At 51.1% G+C, this 19,101-nt stretch overlaps 1 protein-coding gene across 1 annotated transcript in view; it reads right to left on the bottom strand.

Annotated features, from left to right (window-relative positions):
• Window positions 1–1,621: 1,621 nt before the first annotated feature.
• itgb5 (integrin, beta 5) overlaps window positions 1,622–19,101 on the bottom strand; it is a 210,649-nt gene continuing 193,169 nt past the window's right edge. The window contains exons 14-15 of the mRNA XM_072473441.1: window positions 12,536–12,702; window positions 1,622–3,485 (exon numbers count right to left, since the gene is read on the bottom strand). Coding sequence (XP_072329542.1) covers window positions 3,390–3,485; window positions 12,536–12,702 — 263 coding nt within the window. The 3' untranslated portion in view covers window positions 1,622–3,389. The remainder of the gene's footprint in view (window positions 3,486–12,535; window positions 12,703–19,101) is intronic.

Below are 19,101 nucleotides of genomic sequence, written 5' to 3'. Positions count from 1 at the left end.
AACCCCAACCTCCACCCCAGCACGGACCCCCCCCAACCTCCACCCCGGCACGGACCCCCTCCCCAACCCCCAACCTCCACCCCAGCACGGACCCCCCCCCCAACCTCCACCCCGGCACGGACCCCCTCCCCAACCCCCAACCTCCACTCCAGCACGGACCCCCCCCCCCCCCAACCTCCACCCCGGCACGGACCCCCTCCCCAACCTCCACCCCAGCACGGACCCCCCCCCCCAACCTCCACCCCGGCACGGACCCCCTCCCCAACCCCCAACCTCCACCCCAGCACGGACCCCCCCCCAACCTCCACCCCGGCACGGACCCCCTCCCCAACCCCCAACCTCCACCCCAGCACGGACCCCCCCCCCAACCTCCACCCCGGCACGGACCCCCTCCCCAACCTCCACCCCAGCACGGACCCCTCCCCAACCTCCACCCCGGCACGGACCCCCTCCCCAACCCCCAACCTCCACCCCAGCACGGACCCCCCCCCCAACCTCCACCCCGGCACGGACCCCCTCCCCAACCCCCACCCCAGCACGGACCCCCCCCCAACCTCCACCCCGGCACGGACCCCCTCCCCAACCTCCACCCCGGCACGGACCCCCTCCCCAACCTCCACCCCAGCACGGACCCCCCCCCCCAACCTCCACCCCGGCACGGACCCCCTCCCCAACCTCCACCCCAGCACGGACCCCCCCCCAACCTCCACCCCGACACGGACCCCCTCCCCAACCTCCACCCCGGCACGGACCCCCTCCCCAACCCCCAACCTCCACCCCAGCACGGACCCCCCCCCAACCTCCACCCCGGCACGGACCCCCTCCACAACCCCCAACCTCCACCCCGACACGGACCCCCTCCCGGCACTCCCCCGGAGCCCAGCCTACTCTAACCACCCCCCCCCCCGCCGCACACACACACAAGCCGAGACACATCTCTCCTCACGCAATCAGTCTGCGGCCACGCCATTTCCTGCCCAGAGCCAACCCCCCAGGCCGTCACTCACCTCCTCGCTGGTCGGCGTGAGCCTGGAGCACCGGGTCACGCCGATGAAAAGGAGGTTTGATTGACGTCGACGTGAACGGTCATCACGTCGACGGGACTTCGGCCCATCCGGAAGGGAGAATATCGGCAGGCCGAAAATCGGCTGCCTTGCGCAGACCCGTGACATTCTCCGCGGCAGCGGCGCCATTAACGCCCCGCCGACTTTTCTCCCTTCGGAGACTTCGGCAGGGGCGGGGGCGGGATTCACGGCGGCCAACGGCCATTCTCCGACCCGGCGGGGGGTCGGAGAATGACGCCCCTGAAATGTAAACATAAAATGCTGGAAATACGTAGCAGGTCTGGCAGCATCTGTGAAGAGAAAAACAGTTTCCATTTTGAGTCCATATGACCCTTCTTCAGTCTGATGCTGCCAGTTATCCCAGCATTTTCTGTTTTTATTGCTAACATATAGATTTTACATTTATTTAGATTAGATGCGGGATGGAGCTTTGAATTCTATTTCATGCTTCCAATTGACATTTTATTTTCAAATTGTGTGCAGTTGTATAGTGAATGATTGGCAGTCAGAGAGGATGTGGTGTTTCAAATTCAACTTGAACCAAATACCTTGACAAATAATATTGAAAACTGACTATATTTAATCATTGTAACAGACCTCACCAGATTACGGTTAGCTTAAGACATCAATTACTTTCTCGGGCATCTTTAGTTAGGCATGGTAAATGATGATTGCTGTTTCTCCTTTACAAGTTTTGCAATTCCTCAAAAATAAACTTATCGATTCATGTCACATGGTCAAACTACAGCACAGTCTGTACTGCACCAACATGAGCTGTCTGAACTAATACCAAGTATCAGGTTATAGAAAGTACATTTACACAAGTTACTGTAGGATTGTAATATCAATAAGAAGATTGGACCTCCACATTGTATTAGTGATGTCCAGTTGATTAACTGCAATATTGTTTGAAAGTGCAATTCCCAATGCTAAAATAGTTTTACAAATACAAGATGCTGCATAGCTGTACCATAAAAATGTTTCAAAAAGTACAAGGCAGTTCATGTCACCATTATGTAACCTCTTACATGGCACTTTAATAGCACAATGCTATTCATGCTGTTTCTCATGTGTAAAAGAACCAAACGTAACTCTGACATTAACAGCAGGATGTTGATACAATTAGCAACCCTTCACAAAATTCTGACAATGTTATCATCAGTGTTGCAATGACTAAAAACCTACAAATTCTTTAATTAGTAAAAAATTACATAATGTCTATTTTGCATCAATAGCCTAGTGAAGCCAAAAAAACAGGCATGGCACAATGGGGTAGATTATGACTATGGGCAAGTTTGGCTCGTTGGCTGTCCAGTGGTCCTCGCAAGAGGCTCAGTCCATTTTGAAGGGTTGGGGTATCCCACTTGCTTTGAGCCACTGTGATGTTGGGGAGTCTGTCTGGCCTTCTTCAATACTACAGGTACATCTCTGAAAGGAGCAGGGAGACATGTAAAGGAACCATGTGTGGCAGCAACCCAAGTCATTTTTGCTGAGCATAGCTTCTCCAAGCTTCATAAAGACAAATTTAAACTTATCTGCTGGATTCATCTTAAGATACCAGATGGAATTGACAAACCACACACTTCACCCAATACTGTCCTAAAAAGACAATCTGGGTACAGAATGGGATTCTTGCATAGGAAAAAGATCTACTGCCAGACTCAGATGATCCATCTATTGGAAACCAGATTAGGAATAGTAATTGTAAGTGTTCCACTGCCATTTTAGGGTGTTACTGCACTGTCTTCTGCTGGCGGAACCAGTGAAAAGCTACCCCAGCATCCCTACAATCAAATTAATGTTATCTGTATGGTTATATTTCTGTAGTAGATATAGGTTACTAAAAATGCCGATTTCTGCCCAATTCAGGTGTATTACACTAAGCATTAATTGCTCAATGGTTCTGTTATGCTAAAAACATTTGTCACAGGATTAAATGTAACCAACCTAGTCATAAAAAAAGCTTTAAAAATCTCAAGCATTATAACTTTGTATCAAACCAAAAGTTGTCTTTCTTTTGTACAAGTTACCTGCCCTGAAAAAGGTTGCAATTTGAATCTCCATCATCCCGTAACTAAGCAATAAACCCAATGAAATATGTTCTTCTCCAAGAACAAGTCAATAGTCTGACGCGCACACAGCTATGATGTTTTTGTCAAAATCAGGCAGTTGTCTAGTACCAAGCTTTGCTCCTGCAGCATCCAGTCATTTCAATCTTGTCTGACCGAGGAAGGAAGGGGGAGTTTCCAGTTGCCCGATTCAGCAATGCAATCCGAGTCAGGTGCTAACGGACAACACAGTTACCACTGCAGTTCTACTTCCAATTCAATCAACTATACCATTGTAAGATTTGTTATGCATTGTTGAAAGAAGTTCCACAGTATGAGTGGTTATGGGTTGTCTGTACAGTGGATTGGTTGCCTGAAAGGAAAAACAAAGTGAGGGTTAGCGCCGAGAGCTTCGTAAAGTTAAAATCTGTTCCGCTTTTTTGACACCAAAATCACTGCACACGTAAATAAGATGGCACCTGTGTGACTGTATTTAGTGTGGTTGACTTTCAGCTGCTAGGCATCCGATTATCAACCAACCAACCATTAATTCCAAGGCCAAGGAAGTGTTTAATTTTATGGGCCCAGTGGAGCTCCTCTCATGTTCACAAAAACACTCCAGCTTGTGACCAGCCCACTCAAGCTCCCCTCACCCTTCTAGCTTACTGAAGTGCTTGCTGAATATGACATGCCACCTAATGGCAGCTTTGTGCAGAAATCGACGATCAGGCACATTTCTCTCTCAGAAAACTCAGCATTTGGGCAATTCAGTGGCAGATGAAATGGCAGGTTGCATGGTATACTATACACAAGTATACTATGATTGATGTAGAAATAAATGTGATACAGAAAATAATTTGAGCATATTAGACTTGGCACTTAACTTCTTAACTTGAGCCTCCTCCCATTCCCATTCATCTAACCCTATCAATATACTCTTCTACTCCCTTCTCCCACATGTGCTTATCTAGCTTTCCTTAAGTGCATCATTTGCCTCAACTACTCCTCGCGGTGGCACATTCCCTTTCCTTACCACTCTTTGGGAAAATAAGTTTCTTCTGAATTCCATATTGGATTTATTAGTGACTATCATATTTTTGGCTGTTAGTTTGGTCCCCCCCCCCACACAAATAAAAATATTGTCTCTCTGTTTACCCTGTCAAATCTCTCTATTCATTTAAAGATCGCGATCAATTAACCCTTTCCCAGAGAAAAAAACCCACGTCTGTACTTTTTTTAATGATCAATCTGGTCGCACCCTTGTGAATCGATTTTGTATCGACTTTGATGACTCCATAACTTTTTTATAACTGTACTACATGTGTGATCAAACCAAGGTCCTATACACATTGTCACAAAGCTATGCCCACTTATTTTTGAAAATATTGGGCGGGTTTTTCCGTATTTTTGGTGCAGCACACCGTCGGGATTCTCCGTTTCGCCGGTTGGTCAATGGGGTTTCCCATTGTGGGGCAGCCCCATGCCGTTGGGAAACCCCCGGGCTGCTGTCAAAATGGAGAATCCCGATGGCAGAGAATTCAGCCCATGATTTTTCAACTTTCAATTGCTTGGAAATTTGAATTTGAATTGAGAAAGAGCAAACTGTTTAAAAATACAAAGCGACATTCCAAAGTGAAGATGAGAAACAAATAAATCACCCTCATGGGAGTGTGAAGAGAGAGACATTTCCTATAATCCAGACTCCCATTGAAACTCATATTGGAGCGGGGTCAGTACATTTTTCTTTCAAAAGCAATTTAAAAACTATAAAAGGTTTTCTTGGGTCTGTAATTAAGAAGTGCTAAAAGGTTCACATCCAATGTCGATGCTTTCATAGACCAGCATGAGATAACTGACAAAAAAGTCAAGAATTGAAAGATGCAGCTAGTCAGTTAGGGGTGGAATTCCACCCAAAGCAAGAAAAACAGAAATTTTAAAATGAATGGTGAAACATCTAGTGGTGAAAATCGAGGACACTGAAACGGATAAGCTAGTGGTAGAAAAATCAAGACTAAAGCAGCAAATATTGGAACTGGAATTTAATGAAAAACAGAGGGACAGGAATGGAAGGATGAGAGAAAATTCCAGGACAGAGAAAAGGAAAGGAATTAAAATTAAAATAGCTCAAGCTGAGAAGGAAGGAACCCACTGTGCCCATTGAAGACATCCCTGGTGAGGGAAGCACCCCTAATTCAGATTTAGGGGCTGAGGTATTGAAGTTTGCCCATTTAATCCCGAAGTTTGATGAAGAAGGGGTGGATGTCTTCTCTAACTCCTTCAAAAGGATAGTACGGTATTTTAAGTGGCCAGCCCAATATTGGTCTCTGCGGTTGCAGAGTAATCTGACAGGAAATGCTCACAAGGTTTACTCCTGAGGAAAGTACAGCAAGCTACGAGGCAGAAGAAAAGGGCTATTTTAAGTGTGTACCAATTAGTGCCAGAGGCGCACCATCAGAAATTCCATTCCTCCAACAAACAGCCGAACCAGACATGCCTGGAATTTGAATGGCTTAAGCAGCTTGCTTTTGACAGGTGGTCATGGTCATTTAAAATTTTGGTCCTGTTACGATACCGGACCGGACCCCTGTCATAACCTGCAATGAGGTGGGAATAATTCTCTTCCCCGTATCCCTTGTGGAGTACAAACTCCCCCATTAAGGGGGCGGGGGAAACTCAATCTTTGTTGTATATATAAGGTCGGCCAGTTCGGCACCGACCTATTTAGACCCGGTTGGGAACTACCAGGATCTGTGTATTAGCCTTGTAAATAAACCTAAGTTTCTTTGATACAACTCGTGTGGACTCTCCATAACTTCATAAAACTAGCGACCCGGCAGCATGGTGGCGCAGTGGGTTAGCCCTGGGCGGTTGGATGCATTTGACGTCGGAGCTGAGGACTGGAATTAATACGTGGAGTGGATGCACTATTTTTTTCATGTAACTAACATCAAGGAGAACGATCACCAGATGGTGATTTTGCTTATTGCTTATGGCATCCATTCGTTCATGGTAATTTGGAGCTTTACGTACCCAGGGGCGCCTGACACCCGCATCTTCGACCATCTCATGATGCTTGTGGGACAGCATTTCATTTAGCGGTGTCACTTTAATACGCCGGAAAGATCTCCGTGTGAGTTTGTCATCGAGTTTATGTCCCGACTGAGGAACATTGTGAGTTCTGTGATTATGGGACTGCTTTGTCTGAGATGCTGCACAATCATCTTGTTTGCGGCAGCAACAATATAGAGACACAGATAAAGCCCTTGGCCGAGCCTTCCCGGAATCTGTAGCAGCTGCTACAGCTCTCCTTATCCCGTGAGAGTGCTGAGTGAGGGTACAGGAGATACAGGGGATAGAGATGACCACCCTGGGGTGCGCTCCCTCCCGCAGTGCCCGCCCCCACGCAGTCCGGCTGCTGAAGAGATTCTGGCCTGTGGTCGCGGGCCCGGCCATCACGGCGGGAGATGTCCCCAGAGTGTGCTGAGGAGGACTTGGGTCGGTGCATGATGTGCAGTCACCGATCCAGGTATGACCGCAGACAATGGGGGTCCCAGTGGTACAGGTACCCCAGCAGGGTAGGCGTCTGCCTCGGGACTAGGATTTTCATCTGGATGAGCCGGAGGATGAGGCAGCGATGCAGCTGAATTGTGAGGTGGCGTCATGTGTGGCCTCCATTCAGGTGGAGTGCAGATGAATGACCATTTGTTGAACATGGAGTTGGATACTGGTGCAGAAGTTTCTGTTGTGGCACAGAGCATGTCTTACCGCAAAAAGCAGGGTGTGCAGACTTTGACCTTGGCAGGCACAGTGGCTCGGTTAGCCACATACACGAGGTAGCAGTTGAGTATTGTTGGGAAGACATTGGCTCCGGTGGATTAGGGGCACCAGTCGGCTCACTTCCCTCTCATCATCATTCAAAGGAACGGCCCCAGCCTGTTGGGCCGCAATTGGTTGGACCATTTGCACTCAGACTGACAGCACATTCTGCAAGTGGGGTCGAGTGGCTTGAACGACGTGCTTGGCCAGTACCCTGACGTCTTCCAGCCCGGTACCATAAAAGGGCCTGCGGCCAAGATCCAGGTTGACCTGGAGGCTCAGCTGTGATACTTCCGGGTGGGCTCGGTTCCCTAAGCCTTGTTAGACAAGGTGGAAGCCAAATTCAACAGTTTGAAGACTTTGGGCATTATTTGGACCGTATGCTTCGTGAATTGGGCGGTGCCGGTGGTCCCTGTCATGAAACTGGACAGAACAGTCCATTGGTGCAGGGATTATAAACTTAGGGTTAATGCCTTGCAAATAAACCAAGTTTCTTTGATAAAACTCTGTGTGGATTCTCCGTGACATCATAAAAACCCCAACGTTTGTTGGTATACTAGACCAAAATCCCAAACAAATGTCTATTTGTAGGACTGTAAGGAAAGGATATTTCACCCTGTGACTTTGACCAATAGGTATCTTTTGTGTTGAACCAAGCTTTAATTGAATATCGAATTAATCACATTAGTTAAACAATTCTGAAGTAAAAGGAAAAACTTGAACTTACTATCTACCCCTGTCACTAATTCCAATTAAGCAATCCAATACAGTTCAAATCATAGAATCATAGCATCTCTACAGTGCAGGAGGCCATTCAGCCCATCAGGACTGCACCGGCTCTCTAGAATAGCACCCTTCCTATGCCCAATCCCCCACCCTAACCTTTGGACACTTAGGGTCAATTTTAGCATGGCCAATCTACTCAATTCCTCTTATAAGTAAAGTTAACACAGGTTTACTTGTGGTCTTCTGTGTAGATAAGTTTAGAAGGAAACCCTTTCAAGAGCAGGTCCAGTACACTTCTATCTTGTCAGACTCAAATCCTATGGCAAACTGCTGTTCAACTTAAAACAGTCCAACAAGCTGCAAAACTACAGATAGACCTGGCTCCTCCCATTAATCACATCATCTGTATCCCACTAAGTTCCATGACTTGCTTAGCTAGGACTAAACATCACTCCCTATTACACTCCAGCAATTAGTACATGATTCCATTAGCCCTTTATCTGTAACCGAATAAGTGTTAGAATCAAGCATTACCTCACCTTTTAAGACTCTTTAATTACAGCTTTAGTAGACACACTGCATGCAAGTATTTTAAACCGGGGGTTTTAATGACATTACTGCACCAGAATATAAAATAATATACAAACATTTCTACATTCATCACACTCCTCTACCTCAATCAAGCAGAGTACGAAGTCTTACAACACCAGGTTAAAGTCCAACAGGTTTGTTTCGATGTCACTAGCTTTCGGAGCGCTGCTCCTTCCTCAGGTGAATGAAGAGGTATGTTCCAGAAACATATATATAGACAAATTCAAAGATGCCAAACAATGCTTGGAATGCGACCATTAGCAGGTGATTAAATCTTTACAGATCCAGAGATGGGGTAACCCCAGGTTAAAGAGGTGTAAATTGTATCAAGCCAGGACAGTTGGTAGGATTTTGCAGGCCAGATGGTGGGGGATGAATGTAATGCGACATGAATCCCAGGTCCCGGTTGAGGCCGCACTCATGTGTGCGGAACATGGCTGTAAGTTTCTGCTCGGCGATTCTGCGTTGTCGCGCGTCCTGAAGGCCGCCTTGGAGAACGTTTACCCGGAGATCAGAGGCTGAATGCCCTTGACTGCTGAAGTGTTCCCCGACTGGAAGGGAACATTCCTGCCTGGTGATTGTTGTGCGATGTCCGTTCATTCGTTGTTGCAGCGTCTGCATGGTCTCGCCAATGTACCACGCTTCGGGACATCCTTTCCTGCAGCATATGAGGTAGACAACGTTGGCCGAGTCGCACGAGTATGTACCACGTACCTGGTGGGTGGTGTTCTCACGTGTAATAGTGGTATCCACTATTTTTTGCAGGTGGGATTTTCCACTCCTGCTGAAGTCAATGGATTTTAGAATGGCCCCTGCATTTTTCAGCCTCACCCTCTCCATGGGGCTGGAAATTTCACCCCCAATGTTTTTTCCTACAAATCTTGAAATTGTACTTTTGACTCCAGAGTTTACATGATTCATGTAAATTGTGAACAACAGTGATCCCAGCACCAAACCCAGTGAAAAATGACTTCCCAACTTTTGCTTTCCTAATAGCTGCCTTCCCCCCCCCCCCCCCCCCCGTTTCTGTTTGAGAGCCAGAAGAACCACTGGAACCATGCAGGAGGCAAAGGGGAGAATTACAAGACACATTTCTTGGGCACAATTCTCCCCCAACGGCGCGATGTCCGCCGACTGGCGCCAAAGACGGCGCCAATCAGACGGGCATCGCGTCGGCCCAAAGGTGCAGAATGCTCCGCATCTTTGGCGGCCTAGCCCCAACATTGAGGGGCTAGGCCGACGACGGAGGGATTTCCGCCCCGCCAGCTGGTGGAAATGGTGTTTGTTTCCCCGCCAGCTGGCGCGGAAATGCGGCGCATGCGCGGGAGCGTCAGCGGCCGCTCACAGTTTCCCGGCGCATGCGCGGGAGCGTCAGCGGCCGCTGAAAGTTTCCCGGGCATGCGCAGTGGGGAGAGTCTCTTCCGCCTCCACCATGGTGGAGGCCGTAGCGGAGGCGGAAGGGAAAGAGTGCCCCCACGGCACAGGCCCGCCCGCGGATCGGTGGGCCCCGATCGCGGGCCAGGCCACCGTGGGGGCACCCCCCAGGGTCAGATCGCCCCGCGCCCCCCCCCCAGGACCCCGGAGCCTGCCCACGCCGCCTGGTCCCACCGGTAAATACCAGGTTTGATTTACGCTGGCGGGACAGGCAATTACTGGGCGGGACTTCGGCCCATCCGGGCCGGAGAATCCAGCGGGGGGTCCCGCCAACCGGCGCGGCCCGATTCCCGCCCCCGCCCAATCTCCGGTACCGGAGACTTCGGCGGGGGCAGGATTCACGGCGGCCAACGGCCATTCTCCGACCCGGCGGGGGGTCGGAGAATGACGCCCCTTGTATCAAAAGATTGAAATGTAACAGATCCTGCAATAATGGGAGCAGCCAAGAGGGGATGTCGTAGAAGCACAGAAATTATTAAATGTCACAGATAAACTTAATCCAGAGCATAATTTCCAGGTGCACAAGAATCGTGGAACAAATAAATATGATTCAGGGACAATGCCAAGAAGAACGTTTTCATGGAAGAACACTTGAAAATCTTTTAGATTGAGGTTAGGAGAAAGACAACAGCGGATTGAGGTTAGGAGCAGCGACAACAATCTATCCCTCAATGCCAGCAAAACTAAAGAGCTGGTTATTGACTTCAGGAAGCAAAGTACTGTACACACCCCTGTCAGCATCAACGGGGCTGAGGTGGAGATGGTTAGCAGCTTCAAATTCCTAGGGGTACACATCTCCAAAAATCTGTCCTGGTCCACCCACGTTGATGCTACCACCAAGAAAGCACCACAGCGCCTATACTTCCTCAGGAAACTAAAGAAATTTGGCATGTCCACATTAATTCTTACCAACTTATACAGATGCACCATAGAAAGCATCCTATCTGGCTGCATCACAGCCTGGTATGGCAACTGCTCGGCCCAGGACCGCAGGAAACTTCAGAAAGTCGTGAACACAGCCCAGTCCATCACACAAATCTGCCTCCCATCCACTGACTCCATCTACATCTCACGCTGCGTGGGGAAAGCGGGCAGCATAATCAAAGACCCCTCCCACCCGGCTTACTCACTCTTCCAACTTCTTCCATCGGGCAGAAGATACAAAAGTCTGAGAACATGCACGAACAGACTAAAAAACAGCTTCTTCCCCGCTGCTACCAGACTCCTAAATGACCCTCTTATGGACAGACCTCATTAACACTACAACCCTGTATGCTTCACCCGATGCCGGTGTTTATGCAGTTACGTTGTGTACCTTGTGTTGCCCTATTATGTATTTTCTTTTTTTTTCATGTACTTAATGATTTGTTGAGCTGCTCGCAGAAATATACTTTTCACTGCACCTCGGTACACGTGACAATAAACAAAATCCAATCCAATCCAATATGTCGATAAGTATGTATATGTTCTATCTAGATAAATTAGTTAAGATGGGACACTTGGACACCTTCATCAGCATGTGTCTTGTGCCCATCATCTTGTTTTACTATGTCAAATTCTGCAATTATTTTTTTGGGGGGATTCTCCGGTCCACCAGCCATGTGTTCCTCGGCAGTGTGCCCTTGTTGGCAGCAGGATTCCGTTCTCGCCACCTGCCAATGGGATTTCCCATTGTGGTCACCCCACGCCACCGGGAAACCTGTGGCCGTGGGTGCACTCCAAGCGCATCGGAGAATCCCGCTGGCGTAGAATCCAGCCCCTGATATTTTAATCAGACATTATCGGCTGGATTCTCCATTCCTGAGAATAAGTGTTGTCACTGGGCAAGATTCCACGACAGCAACCATTAAGCGGCTAGCACCGGCGCCATGTGGAACACAATCGATTCCAATAGGAAATGGTGCGGGATTCACTGGGTCCATGCTTGACACTCAGGAGGCTGACAAGCTGCAGCCGCCTATGCACACTTCACTCCCCACACACACCCCATCACAGCCAACAGGATGGCACTGATTACACTAGAGTGCGCCCAATGCACTGATGGGTCGGCTGGGGCCAGAGAGCACCTAGCGGGGTGGCCTGGGGGGACATCCATATGACCCATGGCCCTACGTTCACAGTGGACAGTCAGGGGCTGCATGGCTGTCTTGCAGGCTGCGGCAAAGGTGTTCAGTGACAGTCCACCCGGACCTCACAGCCCACTTCCTGGCCACCCCTGCTACACCCCCCGGCCGTGGCAGAGGACGTCCCCAGCCAGCGGCACCACTGCCAGCAAATTATGGCGATGTTGGACACTTTCCCTACCCCCCCTTTCTCCCTCAGCAGCCACGGTGCCTGTTTCACGATTTTTAAAAGCAGAAGTGAACCTCACCATAGGGAATTCGCCCCAGTGAGGCGGAGAAAACCGGGTCAAGCCCGCTAATGATATGCCAATGTCATTTACTGTACATGCGGAGTGGAGTACATTCACATCGCTGTCGAGGCATTGGAGAATTGTGATTTGGCATGAACCCGGTTCCGGCCATGATTTCGGCATCAAAACCAATTCTCCGCCCAATCGCATTTCGCAATTCTGGCGTCAGTCGACGGAGAATCCTGCCCTATATATGTGTGGAAAACTTCCAATGTCTAATTTTCAATGAAGTAAACTCTCAGCTGAGAAAAGTGAATCTGAACCTGATGCGGTGGAACAGGAAAGTGACAACAATGAATTCTGTGATTACAAGTACGACAGAAGTATTGTAAAGTTCAAACCTCTCTGTTTGAGCGTCTTTGGGTGCTTGCTAATGTATTATTGGCTCAATAGTTTCTGTAGCAGTTCTGCAGTAATTAAACATAGCTTAACAAAAATCTTACCATCTCATATCGGGCTCTGGACCTTTCATTCTGAAATCTGGCAAATTCCCGCCTGTCATGAATAGTGACAATCAGTTTCCAAATGGCAAGCAAGACAATTCCCACTGCCAGAATACTACCAACCACTGCTATCAATACAGTTACTGGATCGGTTTCACTCGCACATTCTGTAAAATGAGAACAATTCAGTAAATAAAAGGATGAATGAATAGATCTTGCTCATTCTGCAAATGCAGAATTCAAACTAGTAGCATGCAATAACCACTCAATTTTATTTTTGGAACAATTATCTGCAAAGCATTATTGCCACTAACAAATATTTAGAAAAACTACAATTTGATCCTACTCAGCACCTTTAACATAGCTAAATCTCAAAAAGTGTTTCACAGAGTATAAGAGGTGTGGGTACTGATTCTTTGTGAAGTAGTTAAGATAGGTGAGCTAGGGATTTCTTGAAGAAATGGGCTTCAAAAATGGAAGTATTTTGATAATGGACAGTTATGGGGTTTGAACCTCTGTCCTGGATCAAGTATGACGATGTACTGTCTCATTAGGCCTCAGCAGGAATCAAGGGAGAAGGATGCAGTCAGTGTCAAAGAAAAGGGGCTGGATTCTCCGATTCTGTCCTCACGCCGGCATGGGAACAGTGGCGTTTTACGCTAGAAAATCCGGAGCAAAACAGCCACCGATCATCTGTTTGGCTGGGGGCTAGCATGCCAGCAGCATAGAGCACCAGGCTCTAGCTGCCGGTACAGCCCGGAGAATTGCCGGGTCCGTGGCCGTGCATGTGCACGGAGGCGGCCTGCAGCGGCCGCGCCGTGCAACCTGGCGCCGGATGCGCGTGGCCCCGGCCTGCAAAATAGTGTCCCCACTTTGGCTGGCTCGTGAGTCCCGGACCATCTTCCAGCAGTGCCCCCAGCCACCTTTCAAAGTCCCCCCTGCCCACGGATCGGCCCTCCCCCGACTGTGGTGGCGCTGGACTGAGTCCGCAGCCGCCATGCCAAGTTCCCGACGATGGTAGCACATGCGACTGACGCCGTCGGGAACTCGGGGGCGGAGCATCGGTGGGTGGGCCTCAGGCAACGTCCTGAGGCCGTTGGTACGGCACGCGGTGTACTCTGGGAACACGCCGCTTTGGAGGGGGTGGAGCATCACGAAAACGGTGCTCCCCCGATTTGGTCGGAAACGTGTCGACAACCGGAGAATCCCGCCCACGATTGTGGCATGGACCTAAAGCCATGACTTCAGTCTTTCCATTGTGCAATTGGATAACATTTTGGCTCGTCCACATCTTAATATCAGAGAGGATGTCTGACAGAACAGAGGTTGTTATGAGATCTCGGGAAGTAGCGAGAGTGATTGAATTGGGTACTGTCAGCATTAATATGGAAGGAGGCCCATATGCCTAAAGGTGATGTAATTGAAGGGACAATATAAACAATGAAAGGGATGAAGCCAAAGAGGTTAGCTGCGGGATGCTCCGCCCAGCCACATTTATGCCTCAACCCGCTGGCGGGATGCTCCGTTTCGCTGGGCGGTCAGTGTGGTTTCCCATTGTGGGACAGCCCCATGCCGTCGGGAAACCCTCGGGCTGCCGGCAAAACGGAACATCCCACCGGCAGAGAATCCCTCCCTAGATCTCCAAACTGATTTTGTGGAAATAGGGCAGGAAGCCATTGGTGAACATACTCCTGCTGAATTTGCAAAATGCGAGTGAGAATCTCATAACGGCAGTCCAATGGGAGGGAGACAGTGGAGGACAATAGTGTCAGATACCATGGAAATATCGAGGAAGATAAGGGAGGATAAGTAATCACAGAAAATGCCAATGATGAATTTGATTAGGGTGATTAACATGCTTTGAAAACTGGACTGGAGGAATTTAAAAAAGACTGAATGGGAGGCAAATACAGAATTAACATTGATGACAAAAGTAGGAAAAGTCAGTCAACGAGATGAGGTAGCAACCTGAGAGGATGGGCAATGGTGGAGGGTGATAACTGCAATTTCTAAAGACTACAGGCATATTGCCATTGCAAAGGGAGGATGGCCGAAGCCCCACCCTGCCGCACATGCCGCTACCCATACCAGCCCCCATACCAACCCTGGCCACTGAGGCCACCAGTTACCCACCCCCTAGGCTACATGCGTTGACTGTCCATCACTGTCGTTTTCTGTCCCTCCCCCCGCCAGGAGAAGGTCGCCCATAACGGGAGAGGAAGAAGACAGGAGGGGGACCGCCGGATCTGCGGGCCCTCACCGTGGCCGAGCAGAGGGCCCAGGATGGGGTCAGCAGCCTGTAGGAACGGGAGGTCGCCGAGGTGGAGCTCGGCTGCGGGCGAGGAAGTGAGACCCCACTTAGTTGCGGTTCCCCGTGTCACATGTGCCAATCCCCCCACCACCCTCACCCCAATACTGCCCTCACGCCAACACCACCACCCTCACCCACATGCCCCCCCCGGCCCGCAGTCTAATCAAGCGTCTTGCCTTGTGTCTTGCAGGACCTGCTGAAAGGGGGGGGGGTCCAACTGCCATCTTCCACCCCATCCACCCCCCCAACCAATGCCGCAGCCGAGCACCGACGAGGAGAGCAGCTTGGACACCAGCCCTCCGCCTGAGACTCAGGACACCAGGTGGAGGTAGAAGCACCGAGGGGGCGAACTGTCGGAAGGCAGGCTGATCCCAGGGACTAGCTGCTGTGCAGACAGTTCTCGAGCTTCTGGAAAAAACAGTCCCATCCATAGTGGAAATGCAGTCACAGAGCCAGGGACTACATGAGGGGTTGTCGGCGAGCATCCAGCACATGCAGGTGCAGTTGGAGGAATCCAACCGCTTGCAGGAGAAAGAGGTGGTGCCGAGGATGCGTGCCACCCTGGCCAACACCGCACAGGTGGCGACCACGGTGGAGGCATTGGGGGCGATGGATCAGCATATCCACGGCCTGGGCCATTCTGTGCAGGTGCTGGCCGAGGCCCAGGACAGGGTTGCCGCCTCACAGGCAACCATGTCCCAAAGCCGCCTGAAAATTGCAGTGGCGCTCCTGAGCTTGGCCCAGTCACATGCGGGCCATGTCTGGGAACGGCGGCAGCATTGCCCAGGCGCTGGCTGATGTGGCGCAGACACAGAGGGAGATGGCGCAGTCATTGCCTGATGTGACACAAATCCAGAAGGCACAGTCGCAACGTGATGTGACGCAGTTCCAGACGTAGATGATCAGTGCGTTCATGGCCACGAGCATGCAGACTCTGGTCGAGAGCAGAGCGGGCCTCCAGGACTGGAAGTGTCAGGGGAGCCTCAGGGATAGCTTCCCTCAGGCCTCTGTCCCATGGAGTAGCGGGGGCATCAGCCACCCCGAGGGAGGAGGAGGTGCTGGGGCCCGTGCCGGTGAGTCCTGCAGGGGAGGTGCCGGAACACCGCAGCACCTTGGACTCCCCCCTCCTGTCCTAGCATATCTGGTGGGCAGCAGGCAGAACGGTGTGGCACCACACCACCTGGGACAACCGAGCAGCAGCTGGGCCCATCCAGGCCTGGTCGCCCCAGAGGACGCCTGCCAATGGGACCCAGGCCGCAGGGCGGGAATTACAGCAGGCCACTCATGCTGTACCGTCTGGGGATCCAGCTAGACATAGCATTAGGGCCCGTAAGGCCAGGAAGTTAGACACTAGTTAAGTTGGCACGGGTGCAGTGCACAGTTTAGTTATAGGGGCTAGGGCACAAATCTGTAGATGCTCGTTCACATTAAACGCCTGGTGCCACAGTTCCAATCTGGCTCTGTGCCCTGTCTGATGGATGTGAGGGCTGGGCTGGTCGGGGGGAGTGGTCGGAATGGGTGGACATTTGGGAGGGGAATGGATGACCCGGGCTCCCCATCCCCCTGACCGTCCCCACCTGCACCACCCCAGGGATTCGATGGGACCATGTGAAGGAATGGACAGCTCGCATGCAGGCATCACCTAGGTAGACGGTGGGAAGTGCTACCGTGAGCTGGAGTCAGATGTTGTCAAACGATGCGGAGCACCAGAGTTCATTGGCAAGCAGATTGTCATCATCTTCCATGGACTAGACCCGCTACCCGCTGATACTGCCAACCCATGGCCCGTAGTATGACAGGTATGTATCACGGCGGGAGTTGCAGGTGGGGGGTGGCCAGCGGGGAGGGGAGTGAGGGGTTGGGATGCGGAGTCCAGCCCCTGGCCAGACCCCGCCTCCAGAAGGACCGCACATTCAGGAGGTCGCAGCACCGCTCGATCACGCTCCTGGTTGCTGTATTCGCTTTATTGTAGTGGGTCTCCGCGTCGGTCTGTGCCCTCCGGATACGCTTCATCAGCCATGACCGCAGTGGATAACCCCTGTCACCGAGACCAACATCCCCAGCCGGAGGGGGGGGGGGGGGGCATCTCGAGCATGTTAAGAATCATTGAGTGTGCCAGGATGAAGGCATTGTGCACACTGCCCTGGTACCGGGCACAGACGTGCATGGTGCGCACCTGATGGTTACTTATCAGCTGAACGTTCATCATGTGGAACACCTGTCGGTTTGTGTAGAGCGGCCTGCTATCTGCAGGTGCACGTAGGGGGACATGCATTCCGTCGATCACCCCCTGGACCTGGGGCATCCCATCGATGGCGGCGAACCCCGCTGCCCGGGCATACTGGTGACCTGGTCCACATTGAAATTGATGTATTGAGCCACCTGGGCATATAGGACGTCCGTGACGGTGCTGATGCACCTATGCATTGAGGTTTGTGAGTTCGCGGACAGGTCCCCACTCAGCGCCTAGAAGGACCCCGTCACGTAAACGTTCAGGGCGACCATCTCCTTGATGGCCATTGGGAGCGGGTGTCCTCCCCCATACCCCCGCGGTGCCAGGTGATCCAACATCTGGCAGATATGTTGCACTGTCTCTCTGCTCAGCCGGAGTTTTCGATGGCATGCCCAGTTCTCAAATGACAGGCTCTGCAGGTACACAAGGCCTCATGTGGCTCCTCCTTGGCACCTTCTCCTCCTCGGCCTAATGGGCAGCCAACTCTCCCACCTGGGCAGCTGCCACCTGCCCCTCGCTGCAGTTTTCTCCTCCTCGAGCAGCTCCACTTCGTACAACTACATGGCATCCCCCAGGGCTGCAGCGCCCAGCGGGAAGGCAACCATTGCTGTTGAATTCCAATACCCATTGTCTGCAAGGGGTGAAAGGCCCCACTCCCGGCCCTGGCAGGGCCCGCCCCCAACCCAGCCAGTGTCCGGCCTAGCAGCCCACAGTCGCTCCTCTCCGTGTCCTACTTCCTCTCTCTCTCCTTCAGCAGCCGCGTTGCCGGTTTCAGGATTTTTAAAAGCAAAAGTGAACTGCACTGTCGGGAACTTGGCCCATCGGAGGCCTATAATCGCGGAGGCCCCGGTGGATACCGGGTCGAGCCCCCTCATGTTATGCAAAAGGTATTTACTGTATGTGCATTCTGGAATGCATTGACGCCACTGTCGAGGTGTTGGAGAATTGCGATTTGGCATCAAATAGGCTACCACCACAATTTTGACATCGGAACTGATTCTCCGCCCAATCGAGTTTCCCGATTTCCACGTCGGCCAACGGCGAATCTCAGCCTTCATATTTGGTGTTTTAGGTGAAGATAGGGAAGGCAGGGAAAGGTTTTTCTGCCAGTGATTTATGATGTGGAAAATAAACCAGCGATTGCTCTTACCTTCCAGAATGAACCGAGAGTGGTATGAATATTTGTACTATTCAGACACAGGTGCAATAATGATTGATTTGATTGAGGTGGACAACGAGGTCAGTCATGCACCAAATGTGCTTAATTCTGCAATGCTCAGAAGCTGTGCCCAGAGGGCAACCACGATGGGAGATAATGGGCTGGATTTTATCTGGAGCCATATCGAACCCCCAACCCCCACCGGCGACAATAGGTCGCCTGGGAGCCCACGCACCAAAACGTCAACTACCCCGTAACCACTTTATGCTGGGTGCAGTGTTACTTGGGTCAGGATGAGACTTCCATCTCCATCTCGGGAGGAAATCCCGCCTTCGGGAGCTGCAGGCCAATTTAATTGGTGAGCAGCTCCCTGGTCCCAGCAGCGCCATGTTTGTGCAGTCATCACTACTGGGACTTCAGGCAATCCCCAGGCAAGAGAAGGTTATTGAGACAAACATCATTTATGGCAAGGGTATTGGTAAGGCCTAGTTGGCAAGCTCCAGCTTAGGGGATAAGGGAGGGGAAAGAGTGGGTTTTAGAGGCAGGGGCGGGAGGATTAAAGTAGTGGTATGGCCCTGAGGGCAAGGTGTGCCCGATGAGCAGAAGGGACCACCAGAGGAAATCCCACCCACCCCCATTGTCCAACAGCAGCCCACCTGCCATGGACAAAATAGTGTCAGAGGTGTGTAAGCGGCCATTCATTGGCCACCTGAGGGCCTCGATAGGCCCAAGGGCAGGCAGGGTGCCTGACGTCGTCCCTGTTTCCCATAAAATGGGAGACAGTTCAGGGGCAGTGGGAAGGCCATGTGCTAAATTTTATAAGCCTCCCCACCCTCAAACATGATAGCGAGGGACATTGAATC

Source organism: Scyliorhinus torazame, chromosome 2 (assembly GCF_047496885.1).
Source record: "Scyliorhinus torazame isolate Kashiwa2021f chromosome 2, sScyTor2.1, whole genome shotgun sequence".
NCBI lineage: Eukaryota > Metazoa > Chordata > Chondrichthyes > Carcharhiniformes > Scyliorhinidae > Scyliorhinus > Scyliorhinus torazame.
The sequence above is the reverse complement of the archived record's forward strand: the minus strand, read 5'-3'. Positions and strand labels throughout refer to the sequence as shown.